The sequence below is a fragment of the Bos indicus x Bos taurus genome, chromosome 12 (genome assembly GCF_003369695.1).
Source record: "Bos indicus x Bos taurus breed Angus x Brahman F1 hybrid chromosome 12, Bos_hybrid_MaternalHap_v2.0, whole genome shotgun sequence".
Classification (NCBI taxonomy): domain Eukaryota; kingdom Metazoa; phylum Chordata; class Mammalia; order Artiodactyla; family Bovidae; genus Bos; species Bos indicus x Bos taurus.
The window spans coordinates 70,309,791-70,332,075 of NC_040087.1; the positions used below are offsets into that span (position 1 = coordinate 70,309,791).

Below are 22,285 nucleotides of genomic sequence, written 5' to 3' on the forward strand. Positions count from 1 at the left end.
AGTTCTCAAGTATCCACTTAAGTTTTAAAAAACAGATAATAGTAATAGACAGTAATGTATATCATTTGCTCACATTCACATGGCTCACTTTAAGCAAAACCACAAAGAGGGAACAGATTTGGACTCAGGCAGGAAGACAACACAGATACCCACACACATATCCTCCAATATAAGCCAAATTGCAAAAGGCCCATTTTGATACAATAGCAGAGCCATTAGGGGTCATTGTTCTCCAGATCTTAGAGAGTATTGAGCATACACAGTGTTATAATAAAAATACAGTTTTCTTTCTTTTACATGAACATAGCTGAAGATCTCCCAGTTTTGCAACGTATACCCTAGCGGAACTGTAAGATGGAACAGAGCTCTGATCATCCATTATTCGTGGCTGGTGTCATCAAATATCAAGCAAACAATAATTCAAAATGTTGTCTCAGGATCACAGTTCCCTAGCCCCAAACAGGGAGATTCCAAAACCATGTCCCTTTAGTCAAAATGGGGAGAACCTCAACCAACATGCCATCAGAAATAAAACTGAATGAATGACCAAGGCTAGTCCAAAAGGGAAAATGCTAAGCAGTGCTGCACCACAGGCAAAGCCCAACTCAATGCATCATCACACATGAGCTGCATTATTCACCAAAGACATCTCAGTTGGCCAGTGCAAGTACTGATGCACATACAAACAACAAACGTATGGTCCCACATACAAACAATCAGCCCAGGTATAGCCCCCAAATTCCACCTCCATTTCCAGATGAAGGCCACAGAGTGACCTGGCTCCCAAAAGAGAATGGACACAGAGTGACTCACCCCAAAATGATACAAAAGCATATAAAATATGGTTTCACAGACAGAAACTCAGAGGAGGTGTAAAAATTTTTTATATCCATACCCAGATAGAGGCCTCTAAACAGATTGGCCCAGCTCTCTAAAGAGAACAGACCCAGAGTGGCTCACTTCCTGTAAGGGAAGCAGCCCAAATGGAGTAGAGAGAGTTCCCAGCCTGCACAAGCTGGAATGACTTACCTTCCAAGCAACACTGAATGTGGACTGCAGCTCCAGACATTTCTTTGCTCCAAACAGTCTTGTGCCATGAGGCAGTTGGTACCTCTCAAGGACAGTGCCTCCCAGTTCCCTGGAGCAAATGAGCTCCAGCAGCCTCTGGGGACTCAGAGAAGGGACTTTCTGTGGCTGGAGTTGACCTACTATGGGCACAGACTCTGGGCTGCCTTGCCAAAATTGTAACTAAAAGCAAGTTCATGTGCCTGATGTACAGTGAGGCCAAACAATAAGGAAATGTCAGAGTTTGGAGCAGAGCAAGGTTTATTGTAGGGCCATGCAAGGAAATGGGTGGCTCATGCCTCCAAAACTCCAAAATCCCCAAAGGATTTCAGGAAAGTATTTTTAAAGGCTAGGTAAGGGGGAGGGGTCACAGGGTATGTGATCAGCTCATGTACAATTCTCTTGATTGGTTGATGGTGAGGTAAAAGGACAGTGTCACAGGGGTTAACATTATCAATCCTTAGGCTTCAAGGGACCTGGGAGCTATATGCTCATGGTCATCAACCAATTAACATCTTCCTTTAGATGGGGGTTTTCACATCTGTAAAACAACTCAGGAAATATGATTCAAATACTGTTATGTAGGTGCTTCAAAGAGGAGTTAAAACAGGATATGGGGAAGGGATCTGTCTTGGGAAGACCCCATAGGGTCCTGCTCAGTTACAGATAAAGGCTTATGAAGGACTAGGGTGGATGCAGGGTGGGAGGATAAAGGTAGGCGTGTCAGTGAGTGTTCAGGAACAAGATGGAAACCAACCTGGCTGTGAGAAAAGGTTCATGTTGGGACAGAGGGATATGTGATGGGAAAAGCAGGTTGGGGCTATTGCAAATATGCAGGTGCTCACATTGGTCCTAATTGTACTGAGGCTGGAGGCTTGGCTTTGCAAGCTGCATAAGATGACATATCTCCTAAATTCACCTAAATGCACTGATGTTTATTTCTCAGGGACTGATAAACTTTGAGCAATCTGTTAAAGCACCAAGATAACTCACAAGATTCTATCAGTTCTTTGGTCTTGAATTGTGTCCTTTAATTAAGAAAATATGAATTGCATGTTCATGTGCATTTAATTCAGGTTCTGGAATGCTTATTTGATCCAAGTAGAGTAGTTTCTTTCCTATGCTTTGGTTTCTCAAATCCCAATGAGTGGCATCAAAAGCTTTCTTGGGTAGGCATATATACTCCCTACTTTCAGGAAGGATTCCTGGAACTTGGAAGCAAGAGCTCTGTCATTCCTCATGGGGAAGAATTTTAATAGTTTAGAAAAAGTGGTTGGTTGGAACAGATACTAAAGACCAAATATTCTGAGGTGAGTTAGAAATAGGCACTCAGAGAGACTTTGGTGATGACTGAGTCCTGTACCTAGTGGTGGCCATGCACCTGTTACATGCAGGTAGGGCATCACCTGCTCATTGCTTACTGGTTCCAATCAGCAGTACTTTAATCCCATCACAATGCTGGGAGTTGGTCAGCAAGAACAGTATTTTAGTTGTGACTCCTCATTTTTTACTGTCACTGTTACTGAATTTTTGCAAATGTATCTAATGTGTGTGTCTTTTTTTCTCTTAAAGAAGAGAATTTAAAACAGTTATCTGTGTGTAATAGTAGATTTTTGGTGTTAGCTGTAGTATGGGAAAAAGTGTTGAGAATATGTGTGTTGATAAGACAAGGGACACTGTGAAGAAGTAAAAGTCTTTGATTAGCTGTTAGGAGAGAGGGAGACAAAAGGCCAGACATGAAGCAGAAAAGGCCTAGAAGTTTCTGAGGCAGGAAGGATCTGCAGCGCCCACAGCCTGGTGGACCCCAGGGCAGAGGGTGTGGAGAAAACTGGAGAGCCTTGGCGAGGGTGGGGCATGCACTCTGCACTGCTTCTTCAATTATTTTGAAGTGGAAAGAACAGAGAGTGGATGAACAGGGAAAGGATGAGAAAATGGATTTTGAGCAAGTTTTAGGAACCAAGGAAAGTCTCAGAGGAAAGGAGAGAAGATTTTAGCTTGAGCATTGACACTCATGACTCATTGGATTTGGCTTGGGCCACTCTGAGAAAGCCAGGGTGGTGACCCATAGCTCACCAGCAATGGGTTCCAGTGACATCTGTGCCAGGTGCTGTGCTTAGTCATAGAATCTCCATGTAGTATGTAAGTAATCATTGCCCTGAAGGAGTGTGGTCTCTGGTGGGACAGTTAGTGGGAAATACTGCTGCTGGATGAAGAGTTATAGGAGGAGAGGGAAGGAGAAAGGATCACGGTGGAGAGTATAATTCTTGGAGTGGAACTGGGTTGAGGGATAGCTCATTCAGCAGTGGTTGAATTGTTGAGTATATGCCCTCAGGGATAAATTGGAATTAAGGAGTCAATTGATCCAGGTCTCCAGGTCCAAATCCTTATTTAGGAGGTGACATGTGATTTAGTTTCCTGTCAGTCATCTAAGGGAGGTGAAAATCTTCATCCCTTGATGGTGTCCAGAGGACTCTGTCTGGCATTTTGAGATGTGGCAGCAAAGGAATTTGTGAAAGTCCTTAAATCAAGAGCTATGGGGGAGGAAAATTGCCTAATTGAGCAAATTCATCTCTTTTCTGCATGGGATTATTCAAGAGTGGTGTGGTGACAGCTGCTCTTTGTCTGACTTTGTCCTGTTCAGAGCAACATTGATCCTTTCAGTTAATAACTCAGCAGCCCAGGTGGATGTTATTATCTCCAGGTGTTCTCCCCACTTTCCAGAGACAGATACTGAGAGGTTACTTGACTAGTTCAAGGTCATACAACCAGAGACTGGTAAAACCTAGACTCTAACACAGGAAGATTTCCACCTGAGGTACACCAAGTACAATTTTTTTTTTTCTCTTTAAATTAAAAAAAATAGTGGTAAAATGCACAAATCATAAATTTACCATCTTAACCACTTTTAAGCATTTGATTCAGGGTTGTTATGTACATTCACATTATAATACAACCTATTTTCAGAACCCTTTTCATCGTGCATTCAGTTCAGTTCAGTTCAGTCACTCAGTCGTGTCTGACTCTTTGCAACCCCATGAATCGCAGCACGCCAGGCCTCCCTGTCCATCACTATCTCCCGGAGTTCACTCAAACTCACGTCCATCGAGTCGGTGATGCCATCCAGCCATCTCATCCTCTGTCGTCCCCTTCTCCTCCTGTCCCCAATCCCTCCCAGCATCAGAGTCTTTTCCAATGAGTCAACTCTTCTCATGAGGTGGCCAAAGTACTGGCATTTCAGCTTTAGCATCATTCCTTCCGAAGAACACCCAGGGCTGATCTCCTTTAAAATGGATTGGTTGGATCTCCTTGAAATCTAAGGGACTCTCAAGAGTCTTCTCCAACACCACACTTCAAAAGCACCAATTCTTCACCACTCAGCTTTCTTCTCAGTCCAACTCTCGCATCCATACATGACCACTGGGAAAAAACATAGCCTTGACTAGACGGACCTTTGTTGGCAAAGTAATGTCTCTGCTTTTGAATATGCTATCTAGGTTGGTCAGAACTTTTCTTCCAAGGAGTAAGCATCTTTTAATTTCATGGCTGCAGTCACCATCTGCAGTGATTTTCAGTTCAGTTCACGTCAGTTCAGTCGCTCAGTTGTGTCCTACTCTTTGCGACCTCATGAATCGCAGCACACCAGGCCTCCCTGTCCATCACCAACTCCCGGAGTTCACCCAGACTCACGTCCATAGAGTCGGTGATGCCATCCAGCCATCTCCTCCTCTGTCATCCCCTTCACCTCCTGCCCCCAATCCCTCCCAACATCAGAATCTTTTCCAATGAGTCAACTCTTCGCATGAGGTGACCAAAGTACTAGAGTTTCAGCTTTAGCATCATTCCTTCCAAAGAAATCCCAGGGCCGATCTCCTTCAGAATGGACTGGTTGGATCTCCTTGCAGTCCAAGGGACTCTCAAGAGTCTTCTCTAATACCACAGTTCAAAAGCATCAATTCTTCGGGGCTCAGCCTTCTTCAAAGTCCAACTCTCACATCCATACATGACCACAGGAAAAACCATAGCCTTGACTAGACGGACCTTTGTTGGCAAAATAATGTCTCTGCTTCTGAATACGCTATATAGGTTGGACATAACTTTCCTTCCAAGGAGTAAGCGTCTTTTAATTTCATGGTTGCAGTTACCATCTGCAGTGATTTTGGAGTCCAGAAAAATAAAGTCTGACACTGTTTCCACTGTTTCCCCATCTATTTCCCATGAAGTGATGGGACCAGATGTCATGATCCTCATTTTCTGAATGTTGAGCTTTAAGCCAACTTTTTCACTCTCCACTTTCACTTTCATCAAGAGGCTTTTGAGTTCCTCTTCACTTTCTGCCATAAGGGTGGCGTCATCTGCATATCTGAGGTTATTCATATTTCTCCCGGCAATCTTGATTCCAGCTTGTGCTTCTTCCAGCCCATCGATTCTCATGAGGTACTTTGCATATAAGTTAAAGAAGCAGGGTGACAATATACAGCCTTGACATACTTCTTTTCCTATTCGGAACCAAAATAGGTCTGTTGTTCCATGTCCAGTTCTAACTGTTGCTTCCTGACCTGCATACAGGTTTCTCAAGAGGCAGGTCAAGTGGTCTGGTATTCCCATCTCTTTCAGAATTTTCCACAGTTTATTGTGATCCACACAGTCAAAGGCTTTGGCATAGTCAATAAAGCAGAAATAGATGTTTTTCTGAAACTCCCTTTTCTGGAACTCATCCTGCATTAGTGTGTCATTAAACACTAACTCCCAGTCCCTTTCCAGCCCCTGGGAACCACAGGACCACTTTGTTTCTCTCTAAATTTGACTGCTCTGAGTATCTTCATGTAAGTAGAATCATACAGTATTTATCCTGTGTCCATTTTACACCCCCTACCTCACCATCAGTGTGTAAGTGCCCAGTTTTTTCACATCCTTGCTAAACCTTCTCTTTTCTTCTTTGTTCTCCCCATATTAGTTCCTCTAAAATGTGTGAAGTGGTGTCTCATTTCTCTAATGGTTAGTGATGTTGAGCATCTTTCCTGCCCAAGCAGAATTTTACAGTGGACCTCTCAGGCAGGATGTCATTATCTGGGTAAGTCCCAGTGCTAATTTCCTGAGTGATTTCTGTAGGGAATAACTGTAGGATAAATGACCCAACATCTTTTAAGCAAGTTTGGTAATAAAAACTTATAGATTTATACTTTTGTTTTGGAATGAAATTGAGACCTAGAAATATTAAAGGTCATGAAAGTCTGAACTGGAATGGAGTAGGGGAGCAGTGGGGAGGTGGACCTTCAAGGCCCTGGTTCCTCATTACCACTGCTGGGAGTAGAATCCAGTCTTCTGACTCCTGGACCAGGTCCTTTAGGCATGCCAGGCAGGGTTTGCACAATCTGAAGCTCAGTCTCTTATTGCTTATTTAATAATTCATAGACATTAATTTATTTAACATATAATTCTTGAGCATCTTCTCTGCACTATATATTGTGCTAGAAATAAAGCAATAGGTATAAGAAATCTGATCTCCACTTTTAAGGGTTATTATTGTTTCACCTTGAAACTTTCCTAACCCTGGCAAAATCAGTACATTGATCTTAGTCTTTGGGTTATCTCTGCATATTAATTATTATTGCTTTCACAGTGCATACTGGATTTGAATGGGGTTTTGTGGGGTGATCTTCTATATAGTTACTGCTTTCTCCTGTTAAAATTAATAAATAATTTGCAGAGAGATAATTTGAGATTATATAAATATCATACTCCACATCAAACTTTTACCCATTAGTTTTAAGTTCTATGGATAATTTTCTAACTCCATTGTTGCTTCTATGTTTGTTTGCATTCTAGAATGGAAAAGCTTTCCCTTCTCTCTTGTTTATGTTACAGTAAGGATTCGTGGATTCATTCATTATTTAGTGAGTTATGATTCATTGCCATATATTTTAATTTTTTTTTTCTAAAGGCAATATTGTATCTTTATTATTTTGGGCTGTGCTGAGTCTCTATTGTTGTGTGTGGGCTTTCCTTGTGAAGAACAGGGGCTACTTTCTAGTTGTGGTTTGTGAGCATTGGCAGGCAGATTCTTAACCACTGAGCAACCAAGGAAGCCCCATTCATTTATTTCTGTTCTTGAAGTATCCCAGGTTTCTCTAGTGAGAGCCCTTCAAGTTGACTTCTCTGTCCTTTCTACACATCCTCATGATTCTGTTGAAAAAATATTTCACAACATGAAAGTTGGGAATTACAATTTATTTGCCAGCAAATTTGGAAAACTCAGCAGTGGCCACAGGACTGAAAAAGGTCAGTTTTCATTCCAATCCCAAAGAAAGACAATGCCAAAGATTGCTCAAACTACCACACAATTGCACCCATCTCACACACTAGTAAAGTAATGCTCAAAATTCTCCAAGCCAGGCTTCAGCAATATGTGAACCATGAACTTCCACATGTTCCAGCTGATTTTAGAAAAGGTAGAGGAACCAGAGATTAAATTGCCAACGTCCTCTGGATCATCAAAAAAGCAAGAGAATTCCAGAAAAACATCTATTTCTGTTTTACTGACTATGCCAAAGCCTTTGACTGTGTAGATCACAATAAACTGTGGAAAATTCTGAAAGAGATGGGAATACCAGACCACCTGACCTGCCTCTTGAGAAACCTGTGTGCAGATCAGGAAGCAACAGTTAGAACTAGACATGGAATAACAGACTGGTTCCAGATAGGAAAAGGAGTCTGTCAAGGCTGTATATTGTCACCCTACTTATTTAACTTCTATGCAGAGTACATCATGAGAAACACTGGGCTGGAAGAAGCACAGCTGGAATCAAGATTGCCAGGAGAAATATCAATAACCTCAGATATGCAGATGACACCACCCTTATGGCAGAAAGTGAAGAGGAACTAAAAAGCCTCTTGATGAAAGCATATTAAAAAGCAGAGACATTATTTTGCCAACAAAGGTCCATCTAGTCAAGGTTATGGTTTTTCCAGTGGTCATGTATGGATGTGAGAGTTGGACTGTGAAGAAAGCTGAGCGCTGAAGAATTGATGCTTTTGAACTGTGGTGTTGGAGAAGACTCTTGAGAGCCCCTTGGACTGCAAGGAGATCCAACCAGTCCATTCTAAGGGAGATCAGTCCTGGGTGTTCTTTGGAAGGAATGATGCTAAAGCTGAAATTCTAATACTTTGGCCACTTCATGTGAAGAGTTGACTCATTGGAAAAGACCCTGATGCTGGGAGGGATTGGGGGCAGGAGGAGAAGGGGATGACAGAGGATGAGATGGCTGGATGGATCACCAACTCGATGGACATGAGTTTGAATAGACTCCAAGAGTTGGTGATGGACAGGGAGGCCTGGCATGCTGCGATTCATGGGGTCGCAAAGAGTTGGACACGACTGAGTGACTGAACTGAAATGAACTGAACTGATCTGAACTGAGGCAAAATGAGGACTGCAGCCTGGGAGACAGCCTTAGAGAAATGGCTCCAGGGAGGCAAAAGGAGGAGCTAGGATATATAGGTGTTTTGAAACAAAGGGGAAATATCCAGGAACATCAAAAGATTATTGTAAATTAAAGTAAATCCAATATCCCAATTAAGGAATTTAGTGCTTTTATATGTATGGGAAGACGAGTCTAGGCTCATTGAAGTTATTCCTTTGATATGTATCTCTGTTATCTGGAGCTAGTATCCTGTGTTTTCATGTGCTTAGTTTCCTTAGGGCTCATCACAGGGAATGGCTGCAGAGAGTGACTGAGGTCTGATTGCTACTAGATGGCAGGTATTCTTTTCCTTCCTGAATTTCCTCAGGGCTCACTAATTCCTGCTGATGTTTGTTACTTCCTTGTTTACTGATATTGCAGGAAATATTTAATTTCTTAAAATAATTTCATCTCTCAATTCCTTGCACACTTCCTTATTTTATGGTGCAAGGTGTTCCAGGCCTGGCTTATAATTTCTCTGGCTGTTGTTTTTCACCTACTGATAGTGGTTCTGCTGCTGGAGATGCCTGGGGCTTTGCTCACCTGTGTTCACACTAGTTATAGCAGCACCCGCAGATGTTCCTTTTTTGGAACCAGTGTTGTGACCTGACCTGTACTTGTAGTTCTTAGGATTGTGAGACTAGTCTCAGCAACAACCATTAGGGAACTTTGAAAAGGCAAGGTTTATCACTCACATGTCTTGGAGGGCACAAGGTACATGTTGGGTGACACAGTGATGTCCTGGATGAAAGAGAGAGAGTTCGGTTCAGTTCAGTTCACTCAGTCATGTCCGAGTCTTTGAGACCCCGGGACTGCAGCACTCCAGGCTTCCTTGTCCATCACCAACTCCCAGAGCTCACTCGAACTCATGTCCATCGAGTCCGTGATGCCATCCAACCATTTCATCCTCTGTCGTCCCCTCCTCCTACCACCTTTGATTGTTCCTAGCATCAGAGTCTTTTCTAATGAGTCAGTTCTTTGCATCAGGTGGCCAAAGTATTGGAGTTTCAGCTTCAGCTTCAGTCCTTCCAGTGAATGTTTAGGACTGATTTCCTTTAGGATGAATTGGTTGGATCCCCTTGCAGTCCAAGGGACTCTCAAGAGTCTTCTCCAACACCACAGTTCAAAAACATCAATTCTTCGGCACTCAGCTTTCTTTATAGTCCAACTCTCACATCCATATATGACTAATGGAAAAATCATAGCTTTGACAAGACGAACCTTTGCCAGCAAAGTAATGTCTCTACTTTTAAATATGCTATCTAGGTTTGTCATAGCTTTTCTTCCAAGCAGCAAACATCTTTTATTTTCATGGCTGCAGTCACCATCTGTAGTAATTTTGGAGCCCAAGAAAATAAATTCTGTTACTGTTTTCATTGTTTCCCCAACTATTTGCCATGAAGTGATGGGACTGGATGCCATGATCTTTGTTTTCTGAATGTTGAGTTTTAAGCCCGCTCTTTCACTCTCTTCTTTCACATTCATCAAGAGGCTCTTTAGTTCCTCTTGACTTTCTGCCGTAAGGGTGGTGTCATCTGCATATCTGAGGTTATTGATATTTCTCCCAGTAATCTTGATTTCAGCTTGTGCTTCATCCAGCCCAGCATTTCTCATGATTTACTCTGCATATAAATTAAATAAGCAGGATGACAATATATAGCCTTGAGGTACTCTTCCCAATTTGGAACCAGTTCGTTGTTCCATGTCTGGTTCTAACAGTTGTTCTTGATCTGCATACAGATTTCTAAGGAGGCGGGTACGTTGGTCTGGTATTCCCATCTCTTGAAGAATTTTCCACAGTTTGTTGTGATCCACACAGTTAAAGGCTTTAGTGTAGTCTAGGGAGAGAGTATTTGGATCTGGGTTTCTGCCTTTTTGGGTTTGAGAGTGTGGTGTCTAGTATGGAACAAGTTCACTCTTTATTGGTTAATTAAAACATGAGAGTGGGAATTAAAAAAACAGGAAGAGAGAAGCAAGCAGGCAGTGAGATAATCTGTTATCATGTCAACCTGAACTTTCTACAAAAGGGAACTTTGTGGGTGAGCTGGCCTGGCTCTTTATCTAGTCATGTAGCTGGCATGTGTTCACTGGAGGTGAATGTTTTTGAAATGGATGTCTCCATAGCTTGATGTTAGGAAATTGCATTATAATCAAAACAGCTAATTGTCAGTGCTTGCACACAGTCTCCCAACCTTGAAGTTAGCCATTGCTTCAAGGAGCCTGGTTCCTTTTAGGAAAAAATGTATTAAAAACCAGGATCTAGGTGAAGAGGAACAAAAGGCACAAAATTCCAGTTACAAATAAATCATGAAAACTTAATGTCCAGGTTAGTAACTGTAGTTAATAATACTGTATTGCAGACTTTCCTGGTGGTCCAGTCATAAAGAATCCACCTGCCAATACAGGGAACACAGTTTCAGTCCCTGGTCTGGGAATACCTCACATGCTGCAAGGCAACTAAGCCCATGAAGCATGGATCCCATGCTCCCAATAAGGGAAGCCATCACAATGAGAAGCCTGAGCACCACAACTAGAGAGTAGCCCCTGCTCGACACAACTCAAGAAAGCCCATTCATAACAATGAAGACCCAGTGCAACCATAAATAAATAAAGTTAAAATTACCTCCCCCAAACTACTAATACATTGAAAAATTACTATATTGCATATTTGAAAGCACCTAAAGTGCCTAAGGGAGAAGGCAATGGCACCCCACTCCAGTACTCTTGCCTGGAAAATCCCATGGGTGGTGGAGCCTGGTAGGCTATAGTCCATGGGGTCATGAAGAGTCGGATACGACTGAGCAATTTCACTTTCACTTTTCACTTTCATGCATTGGAGAAGAAAATGGCAACCCACTCCAATGTTCTTGCCTGGAGAATCCCAGGGACAGGGGAGCCTGGTGGGCTGCCGTCTATGGAGTCGCACAGAGTCAGACACGACTGAAGCTACTTAGCAGCAGCAGCAGCAGCAGCAGCAAAGTACCTAAGAGAGTCGATTGAAAAAAAATTGCAGAGCCTAAATATTGACAGTTATGCTTTATTCAGTAGATATTCTTAAGACTTCAAGTCTAGGAGGAAGCATCTCAAGTAACCCTGAGAAAAGTGCTCTGAGGAGGTGAAGGTATAGAGCCCAGTTAGATAGGAGTTTTTCCCTAATGGACAGGTAGTCTGAACGTCAAAATATTCTTAATGAAAGAAAACCAAATATCTCAAAAAATTTAGTGATTTTCTTTGAATGGGAAGATGCAGGAATCTGGGCTCATGGAAATCATTCATTTGATATGCACCTCAGTTATCTGGGGCCAGTATTCTGTATTTTGTCATTCTGTACTCCCTCTGGGGTCACTATTGGGGGTTGCTGCAGTTTGACCCTGATGCTGGGAAGGATTGAGGGCAGGAGAAGGAGGGACAACAGAGGATGAAATGGTTATATGGCATCATCAGCTCAATGGGTATGAATTTGAGCAAACTCTGGGAGACTGTGAAGGGCAGGAAACCCTGGTGTGCTGCAGTCCATGGGGTTGCAATAAGTCAGATATGACTGAGCGACTGAACAGCAACAACATATAGCATGGTTTTTTGTTTGCTTGTTTCCTTCCTGTGTTCCCAAAGGACTCACCAGTTCACTCACTCAAAGGGAGGTGACTGCAATCATTGATGACTCTGATATCCTTTGTTTACTGATATGGGAAGCAGTATTTATTTCTCAACTGTGAAAGTTCTCATCACGAGAAAAATATTTTGTAATTGTGTAGGTTAAAGAAACAAAACCTCTAACATTGGGGTGCTAGAATGTTCTTTGCAGCTGGTGTGTCTTTGCTTTTAGGACCCCTTTAGTGTGGAGAAGGAAATGGCAACCCATTCCAGTGTTCTTGCCTGAAGAATCCCAGGGACTGGGGAGCCTGGTGGGCTGCCGTCTATGGGGTTGCACAGAGTCTGACACGAATGAAGAGACTTAGCAACAGCAGCAGTAGCAGTGTGTAGAGCTAGGGCATATATATGAAAGTATTGTTGATTAGTCATTAAGTTGTGTCTGACTCTTTTGTGACCCCATGCACGATAGCCCGCCAGGCTCCTGGGTGCCTGGGATTTCTGAAGCAAGATGCTGGAGGGGGTTACCATTTCCTTCTCCTGGGATCAAATCCATGTCTTCTGCATTAGCAGGTGGATTCTTTACCAATGAGCCACCAGGGATGCCCATATATTCCCCCCAATCATATCTCTATATATTTGAAATGTAGACTTTTCTTTTTAATAAAGCTCATTAATATAGGGTTCTAATTAGAGATTGTTACTGAGTCCAAGCCCACTATGCTTGCCTCACAATAGGCTGATGATTCTGACAGACGAGCTGCTGAGGCAAGGTAGAGACTTTAATTGGGGAACTGACAGAGAAGATGGCAGGCTCAGTTCAGTTCAGTAGCTCAGTTATGTCTGATTTTTGTGACCCAATGAACCACAGAATGCAAGGCCTCCCTGTCTATCACCAACACGTGAACTTTACCCAAACTCATGTCCATTGAGTCAGTGATGTCATCCAACCATTTCATCCTCTGTGGTCCCTTTCTCCTCCTGCTCTCAATCTTTCCCAGCATCAGGGTCTTTTCAAATGAGTCAGCTCTTCATATCAGGTGGCCAAAGTATTGGAGTTTCAGCTTCAACATCAGTGCTTCCAATGAACACCCAGGACTGATCTCCTTTACAATGGACTGGTTGGATCTCCTTGCAGTCCAAGGGACTCTCAAGAGTCTTCTCCAACACCACAGTTCAGAAGCATCAATTCTTCGGTTCTCAGCATTCTTTATAGTCCAACTCTCACATCCATACATGACTACTGGAAAAACAATAGCCTTGACTAGACAGACCTTTGTTGACAAAGTAATGTCTCTGCTTTTCAATATGCTATCTAGGTTGGTCATAACTTTGCTTCTAAGGAGTAAGCTTTCTTTTAATTTCATGGCTGCAGTCACCATCTACAGTGATTTTGGAGTCCCAAAAAATAAAGTCAGCCACTGTTTCCACTGTTTCCCCATCTATTTGCCATGAAGTGATGGGACCAGATGCCATGATCTTAATTTTCTGAATGTTGAGCTTTAAGACAACTTTTTCACTCCCCTCTTTCACTTTCATCAAGAGACTCTTTAGTTCTTCTTCACTTTCTGCCATAAGGGTGGTGTCATCTGCATATCTGAGGTTATTGATATTTCTCCTGGCAATCTTGATTCCAGCTTGTGCTTCTTCCAGCCCAGCGTTTCTCATGATGTACTCTGCATAGAAGTTAAATAAACAAGGTGACAATATATAGCCTTGACATACTCCTTTTCCTATCTGGAATCAGTCTGTTGTTCCATATCCAGTTCTAACTGTTGCTTCCTGATCTGCATACAGGTTTCTCAAGAGGCAGGTCAGGTGGTCTGGTATTCCCATCTCTTTCATAATTTTCCACAGTTTATTGTGATCCACACAGTCAAAGGCTTTGGCATAGTCAGTAAAACAGAAATAGATGTTGTTGGAACTCTCTTGCTTTTTCGATGATCCATTGGATGTTGGCAATTTGATCTCTGGTTCCTCTGCCTTTTCTAAAACCAGCTTGAAGTTCATGGGTCACATATTGCTGAAGCCTGGCTTGGTGAATTTTGAGCATTACTTTACTAGCATGTGAGATGAGTGCAATTGTGTGGTAGTTTGAGCATTCTTTGGCATTGCCTTTCTTTGGGATTGGAATGAAAACTGACCTTTTCCAGTCCTGTGGCCACTGCTGAGTTTTCCAAATTTGCTGGCATATTGAGTGCAGCACTTTCACAGCATCATCTTTCAGGATTTGAAATATCTCAACTGGAATTCCATCACCTCCACTAGTTTTGTTCATAGTGATGCTTCCTAAGGCGCACTTGACTTCACATTCCAGGATATCTGGCTCTAGGTGAGTGATCACACCATCGCGATTATCTGGGTCATGAAGATCTTTTTTGAATAGTTCTTCTGCGTATTCTTGCCACCTATTCTTAATATCTTCTGCTTATGTGAGGTCCATACCATTTCTTCTCTTTATTGAGCCTGTCTTTGCATTATATGTTCCCTTGGTATCTCTAATTTTCTTGAAGAGATCTCTAGTCTTTCCCATTCTATTGTTTTCCTCTATTTCTTTGCATTGATCCCTGAGAAAGGCTTTCTTATCTCTCTTTGGTATTTTTTTGGAACTCTGCATTCAAACTGGTACATCTTTCCTTTCTTCCTTTGCTTTTTGCTTTTCTTCTTTTCACAGCTATTTGTACGGTGTCCTAAGACAGCCATTTTGCTTTTTTTGCATTTTTTTTTTCCTTTGGGGATGGTCTTGATCCCTATCTCCTGTACAATATCAGGCTAATGCCTCAAAATAACCATCTTATTGGTGTTTGGATACCAGATTCTTTTATAGATCACAGAGAGAAAAACAATAAACAGCTAAAGTCAAAAGGTAAAATAGAGAGGCAGAGGCAGTAAAGTAAAAGGGTCTTCAGTCTTTCAAACCATCTCCAAGGGAATAACTAGTCTTTGGAAGGGGTGTGTTAAGCTCTTCCACTCACAGGTAGGGAGAGACAAACTATCTCTCCATGAGCTGAACAAAGACACTGTAGTTTACAGTCAATCAGAAGGGTAAGGGTTCTTTTACGAGGCCATTGTGTATGATTTTACTAATAAAAGCGAGTCAAACAGTTTTCAACATGGAGTCAGAATTGGCTTCTTCTCTGCAACAAGATATGTAGTTTGAATTTCCATCTCTCTTCTTTTCTCTTAATTTTTAACAGGTGGATAAATCCCTTGTTTAAAATTGGTCACAAACGGAGATTAGAAAAAGATGACATGTACTCGGTGCTTCCAGAAGATCGTTGCCAGCACCTTGGAGAAAAGCTGCAAGGGTGAGCACTGGCAACAGGGAGAAGGGGAGGGAGAGTGAGAATTTTCCACATGGGGCTAAAGGTGTGTGTATGGTGGTGGAGGGGGGGTGGTGGCTTTGCCTTCCTCTGGGTTCTTCTGAGCCTCCTCCCCTGACCTGGTATACTCACCCGTCTCAGGCTAACCCTGGTCTTAGCCCACTTTGGAGGTTCGGGGAGTCTATGTTCCCTGTGCATCTGTGCAAGTGGAGGGAGCCCACAGTCGAGGCCTTGGAGGCTGAGCTCTGTCCTGGGTGTGGGGTCCCTGGAGTGTTACTGAGTCCAAGCTCACTCTGCTCACCTCATGACAGACCAATGAATCTGAGAGACAAGGTATTGAGGCAAGGGATATGACTTTGTTCGGAAAGCTGGCTGACCCAGAAGGTGGCAGACTGGTGACTCAGAGTAACCATCTTGTGGAGGTCTGGATGCCAGGTTCTTTTGTAGAGTCAGAGAGAAGGAAGCAATGAGGAACTAAAGTCAAAATGCAGAATAGAGAGGGAGAGGCAGTGGGGAAGTAAAGTGAAAGGATTTTCAGTCCTATAACACATCTCCAAGGGAATGGCCAGCCTTTGGAAGGGGAGTGTTAATCTCTTCTATTCACATGTGGGGAGTCAGATTATCTAAGAGCTGAACAAAGGCACTTTAGTTTACAGTCAGGCAGAGTGGCAGGGTCCTCTGAGGCAGGCCATTACCTATGACTGTAATAACAAAAGCAACAAAAAGCAAGTCAGAGAAACAGTTTCCAACATGTAGTCAGAATTAGCTTCTTTTCTTCAGCAGGAGGAAGGTGTCTGCCCTCTTGAGCTGTTCATGGTGCTGTGAATCCAGCAAAGATTGGGAGGAACTCATTTCCCGAGACTAGGACTTTTCCCTTCAAGGCTTGTTGAAGGGAAACACACGTGGTGCTTCAGGGTCTGCACCATTCATCTTTGCTCATAGAAGCCCTGTGGGCAGTTAGCCAGCATCTATAGGGTAGCCACAGAGCACCCTGTAGTGCAGGCTCCTCTCCCACTCCGCCCCACCTCCTTTCCCCTTTGGTGGACACGCTGTTCACTGTGCTGTTTCTCATCACAGGTACTGGGATCAGGAAGTGAAGAGAGCTGAGAAAGATGCACGGGAGCCTTCTTTAATGAAAGCAATCATAAAGTGTTACTGGAAATCCTATTTGCCTTTTGCAATTTTTAAGCTTTTTGAGGTAAAAGCTTTTATATAAAGTGTGTTACTGTCTACATGCAGATCAGTACTGAGATGGATACAACTGGTAGGGAAAGAGGCCAGAGGTTTAATATCAGAGGATAAGATGTCTAGGAAACATGATGTAGCTCAATGGCTGTATTTATCTTTAGAATACAAAGATACTTAAAGGACTGGACCTCTGGTGGATTACTCTTTCCCTTTTAACTGATTAAAATGTAGTATCCTGGAAAGAAGTACTGAAAAGAAAAGATGTTTTATTCCAACTTAGGATATTGTTCAGTTCAGTTTATTCCCTCAGTTGTGTCCAACTCTTTGCAAACCCATGAACCGCAGCACACCAGGCCTCCCTGTCCATCACCAACTCCTGGAGTTTACCCAAACTCATGTCCATTGAGTCGGTAATGCCACCCAACCATCTCCTCTGTCATCCCCTTCTCCTCCTGCCTTCAATCTTTCCCAGCATCAGGGTCTTTTCAAATGAGTCCATTCTTTGCATCAGGTGGCCAAAGTATTGGAGTTTCAGCTTCAACATCAGTGCTTCCAGTGAACACCCAGGACTAATCTCCTTAAGGATGGACTGGTTGGATCTCCTTGCAGTCCAAGGGACTCTCAAGAGTCTTCTCCAACACCACAGTTCAAAAGCATGAATTATTCAGTGCTCAGCTTTCTTTATAGTCCAACTCTCACATCCATACATGACTACTGGAAAAACCATAGCCTTGGCTAGACAGACCTTTGTTGGCAAAGTAATGTCTCTGCTTTTTAATGTGCTGTCTATGTTGGTCATAACTTTCCTTCCAAGGAGTAAGCTTTCTTCTAATTTCATGGCTGCAGTCACCATCTGCAGTGGTTTTGGAGCCCCCCAAAATAAAGTCTGGCACTGTTTCCACTGTTTCCCCATCTATTTGCCATGAAGTGATGGGACCAGATGCCATGATCTTAGTTTTCTGAATGTTGAGCTTTAAGCCAACCTTTTCACTCTCCTCTTTTACTTTCATCAGGAGACTCTTTAGTTCTTCTTCACTTTCTGCCATAAGGGTGGTGTCATCTGCATATCTGAGGTTACTGATACTTTTCCCGGCAAATTTGATTCCAGCTTGTGCTTCTTCCAGCCCAGCATTTCTCACGATGTAATCTGCATATAAGTTAAATAAGTAGGGTAACAATATACAGCCTTGATGTATACCTTTCCTATCTGAAACCAGTCTGTTGTTCCATGTCCAGTTCTAATTTTTGCTTTCTGATCTGCATACAGGTTTCTCAAGAGGCAGGTCAGGTGGTCTGGTATTCCCATCTCTTTCAGAGTTTTCCACAGTTTATTGTGATCCACACAGTCAAAGGCTTTGGCATAGCAGAAATAGATGTTGTTGGAACTCTCTTGCTTTTTTGATGATCCAGTGGATGTTGGCAATTTGATCTCTGGTTCCTCTGCCTTTTCTAAAACCAACTAGAACATCTGGCAGTTCACAGTTCACATATTGCTGAAGCCTGGCTCGGTGAATTTTGAGCATTACTTTACTAGCGTGTGAGATGAGTGCAATTGTGTGGTGGTTTGAACATTCTTTGACATTGCCTTTCTTTGGGATTGGAATGAAAACTGACCTTTTCCAGTCCTATGGCCACTGCTGAGTTTTCCAAATTTGCTAGCATATTGAATGCAGCACTTTCACAGCATCATCTTTTAGGATTTGAAATATCTCAACTGGAATTCCATCACTTCCACTAGCTTTGTTCGTAGTGATGCTTCCTAAGGCCCACTTGACTTCATATTCCAGGATGTCTGGCTCTAGGTGAGTGATCACACCATCATGATTATCTGGGTCATGAAGATCTTTTTTGTACAGTTCTTCTGTGTATTCTTGCCACCTATTCTTAATATCTTCTGCTTCTGTTAGGTCCATACCACTTCTGTCCTTTGTTGAGCCCACCTTTGCATGAAATATTCCCTTGGTATCTCTAATTTTCTTGAAGAGGTCTCTAGTCTTTCCCATTCTATTGTTTTCCTCTATTTCTTTGCATTGATCCCTGAGGAAAGCTTTCTTATCTCTCCTTGCTATTCTTTGAAATTCTGCACTCAAATGGGTATGTCTTTCCTTTTCTCCTTTGCTTTTTGCTTCTCTTCTTTTCACAGCTATTTGTAAGGCCTTTTCAGACAGTCATTTTGCTTTTTTGAATTTCTTTTTCTTGGCGATGGTGATATTGTTGGTGATTAGTAAATGATATAATGATCTTTGACCAAAAAAGATCCTAGAACCTCAAGGAATATGTGCCTCATGGTTTTGAGAAAGTAAATTTGGACCAGAGCCCCAGTAATGTCACCAAGTCCAAGCTCACACTGCTAGCTGCCAATGAATCCGAGGAATGCAGAGCTGGCTGGCCAAGAAGGTGGCAGAATAATGTCTCAAAGTAACCATCCTTCTGGGGTTCTGGATACCAGGTTCTTTTATGGATCAGAGATGAGGTAAGGTGAGGTGAGGAAACAAAGTTAAAAGGCCATTTAATCTTGCAAGTATCTCCTAGAATGGCAAGCCTCAGGCAGGGGGATGTGTTAATTTCTTCCTTCCTGCCATCTACTGGTGGACAGGGTTCTGAACAAAGGCAATTTCGTTTAACAGCCAGACAAAGGGGCAGGATTCTCTGAGGCAGGCCATTATGTGTGACTGTAACAACAAAAGGGGCCTAAGACACAGATCTATCATGGAAGAATCAAAATTAACTCTTCCCAGTTACAATAGCAAAGGTACTCAGCAAATAATTGTTTTTAACTTTTTTTGGAATATAGTTGCTTTACAATGTTGAATTAGTTTCTGCTGTACACAGAGTGAATCAGCTACATGAACACATACATTGCCTCTTTTTTGATTTCTTTCCCATTTAGGTCACCACAGAGCATTGAGTAGAGTTCCCTGCGCTATACAGTAGGTTCTCATTAGCTATCTATTTTATACATAGTAGTGAAGATATGTCAATCACACTTTCCCAGTTCATTCCATCTCCCCTTCCTCCTTGGTATCCATAAATTTCTTCTCTATTTCTGCTTTGTAATTAACATCATTTATATTGTTTTTTTTTCAGATTCTACATATATGCATTAATATACAATATTTGTTTTCTCTTTCTGACTTATTTCACTTTGTATGCCACTCTCTAGGTCCATCCACATCTCTGCAAATGATCCATTTTTGTTCCTTTTTATGGCTGAGAAATGTTACACTGTATAGATGTACTACATCTTCTTTATCCATTTCTCTGTTGATTGATATTTAGGTTACTTCCATGTCCTGGCCATTTTAAATAGTGCTCCAGTGAATATTGAGATTCATGTGTCTTTTAAAAAATAAAGTAATTTATTTTAATTAGAGGATAATTACTTTACAATATTGTGGTGATTTTTTACTGTACATTGAATTATAGTTTTCTTTGTGTATAAGCCCAGTAGTGAGATGGTTGGGTTATATGGATCAGATCACATCGGATAAATGTTTTCCTAAAGTGATAATTGTCACCTCCTCCTCTTCAAGGGGAACAGAATCTGGATCCCTGCATCTCAGCTGAAGTTGCCCAGAGCTCCCAAGAGTACATGCATTCCCCTGGCTGCCCCCTTCCCAGTGGGCTGGGTATCCCAAGCCAAAGGCCCTGATTGGGAGGAGCTCCAGTTTCACTGTGAATTGTGGAGAATTCGTGAGCCACCCATGCTGGTTCCTGTCCCTGGCTGTGGGGGTGGATTGCTGGTTGAAGGTGGAGTCTGGGAGCCTGGCATTAGCAGAGGGTGAAGGAAGGGATGTACAGGGAAAACCAAAGGCAGAAGCTGTGAGGTCAGTAACCTCCATGACCCTGAAGGGCTTGGGTCAAGATTCCCCAGTGAGACAGTTCCACCTGGGGACACAGTGCCGTCAGCCCCCTGTTCTGGCTGAGCCTGCTGGAATTCTGCTGCAGACCCCCCTGGGTGGCTCATGCTCTCTGTGGTCCCTTAGTGCTGCCTTAGGGACATGGGTGGCCTGTGAGTGTCTGAGAGCAGGAGGGATGGAAGATGCAGTTGCTGAGAAAGAGGTGTTTTACATGGAGAATGTGGTGGGTTGTCATCAGTCCACTGTGTTGGGGTGAAGGGGTTGGGTCAGGTGGTTTATGGGTGGGCGGTGTGGTTGCTTGTTTAAGAGGCTCTGTTGGACTTCCCTGGTGGTCTGGTGGTTAAGATGCCATGCTTCCAATGCAGGTTCCATCCCTGGTTGGGGAACTAAGATCCCACATGCTGCCTGGCATGGTTGAAAAAGGAAAGAAAAAGACTCTGTTTTACTGAAGGGCACTGCAAGCTGTAGGCAGCTGGGTAGGTGAAGTCTGCCCCATACAACTGGAGAAACCAGAGAATCTGTCAGCTCACAGGTGACTGGATAGTTCTGGGAGACAGAGCTCTCCTTGATGACACAGGTGGGTTGGTCATTGTGCCAGAGGATAGGACAGGTATGTGGGGCAGAGTGCTACCTCTGAGAGGGCAGGGACCACCTAGATAAATGCAGTGCCTTGGGAAGGGCAGTGGGGAGTGTTGATTCCAAAATTGTTTATCTCCAGAAATACTTCCAGGAAGGCCAGGCCTGAGGTTGCATAAGATGCAACTGGTGGAGCCCTGGCTCCTCTTTCAGGAGGTTGGTTGTTGGGTGGTCATGGCAGAGAATTGGGAAGTCAAGGGCCTTGCAGATGTGGGGGCTCATCCTTTGTAGTAGTACTAGAAGTACTAGTAGCAGTAAAGGGGCTCATACTCAGTAGTTGTGAGTACTTTATATGTGGTAAAAGTTTTATTCCTTTTGTTAATTCAACTAACTCATAGGTATTGTATTACCCCCATTTAAGAAGAGAGGACATTTAGTACCGAGTAGTTGTATCATGGGAGAAGGCAATGGCAACCCACTCCAGTACTCTTGCCTGGAAAATCCCATGGATGGAGGAGCCTGGTGGGCTGCAGTCCATGGGATCACTAGGAGTCGGACATGACTGAGCAACTTCACTTTCATTTTTCACTTTCATGCATTGGAGAAGCAAATGGCAACCCACTCCAGTGTCCTTGCCTGGAGAATCCCAAGGACAGGGGAGCCTGGTGGGTTGCCATCTATGGGGTCGCACAGAGTCAGACATGACTGAAGTGACTTAGCAGCAGCAGCAGCAGTTATATCATGTGCCTGTGGTCACATGAAGCATGAAGGACAGACTGAGGTTCCCTCTCTGACTTCTGAGCCTGACCATCTCAATGACTGAGAGCTCATCCGGGGTGAAGAAGGCTCATCTTAAGAGCTTTGTTTTCATGGTCTGAGACTCATGCATCCTGACCTTGGCCTAAGTATAAGAAATAGGATACTAGGAACTCCCTGGAACAGAGAGTCAGATTGGGGATCATAAATGAGGGTGGAATCAAGGTGGTTGAACCCCAGGTTCCTGAAGTGACTAGGTGTTGACACTATTAGCAGCAGTGTCATGCTTTGTTCAGGTGGGCCAGGAGCCCTTCAGGAAGCCACTTGCCCTCATTACCATCCCCAAGTGGAAGTGGTTGTAACTGACCTGGTGAGCTAAGTTCTAAATAACCATCCACACTCTTAAGACACCATAACAGATTGACTCCTTGAGTAGGAAGGTAATGGTTCTTGGACATGACAACAT

At 43.0% G+C, this 22,285-nt stretch overlaps 1 protein-coding gene across 3 annotated transcripts in view; it reads left to right on the plus strand.

The window, feature by feature from the left end:
• LOC113902484 (multidrug resistance-associated protein 4-like) overlaps positions 1 to 22,285 on the plus strand; it is a 327,639-nt gene that overhangs the window by 41,574 nt on the left and 263,780 nt on the right. For all 3 annotated transcript variants that reach the window (XM_027557819.1, XM_027557818.1, XM_027557820.1), the window contains exons 3-4: positions 15,314 to 15,424; positions 16,517 to 16,637. In XM_027557819.1, the coding sequence (XP_027413620.1) occupies positions 15,314 to 15,424; positions 16,517 to 16,637 (232 nt within the window). The remainder of the gene's footprint in view (positions 1 to 15,313; positions 15,425 to 16,516; positions 16,638 to 22,285) is intronic.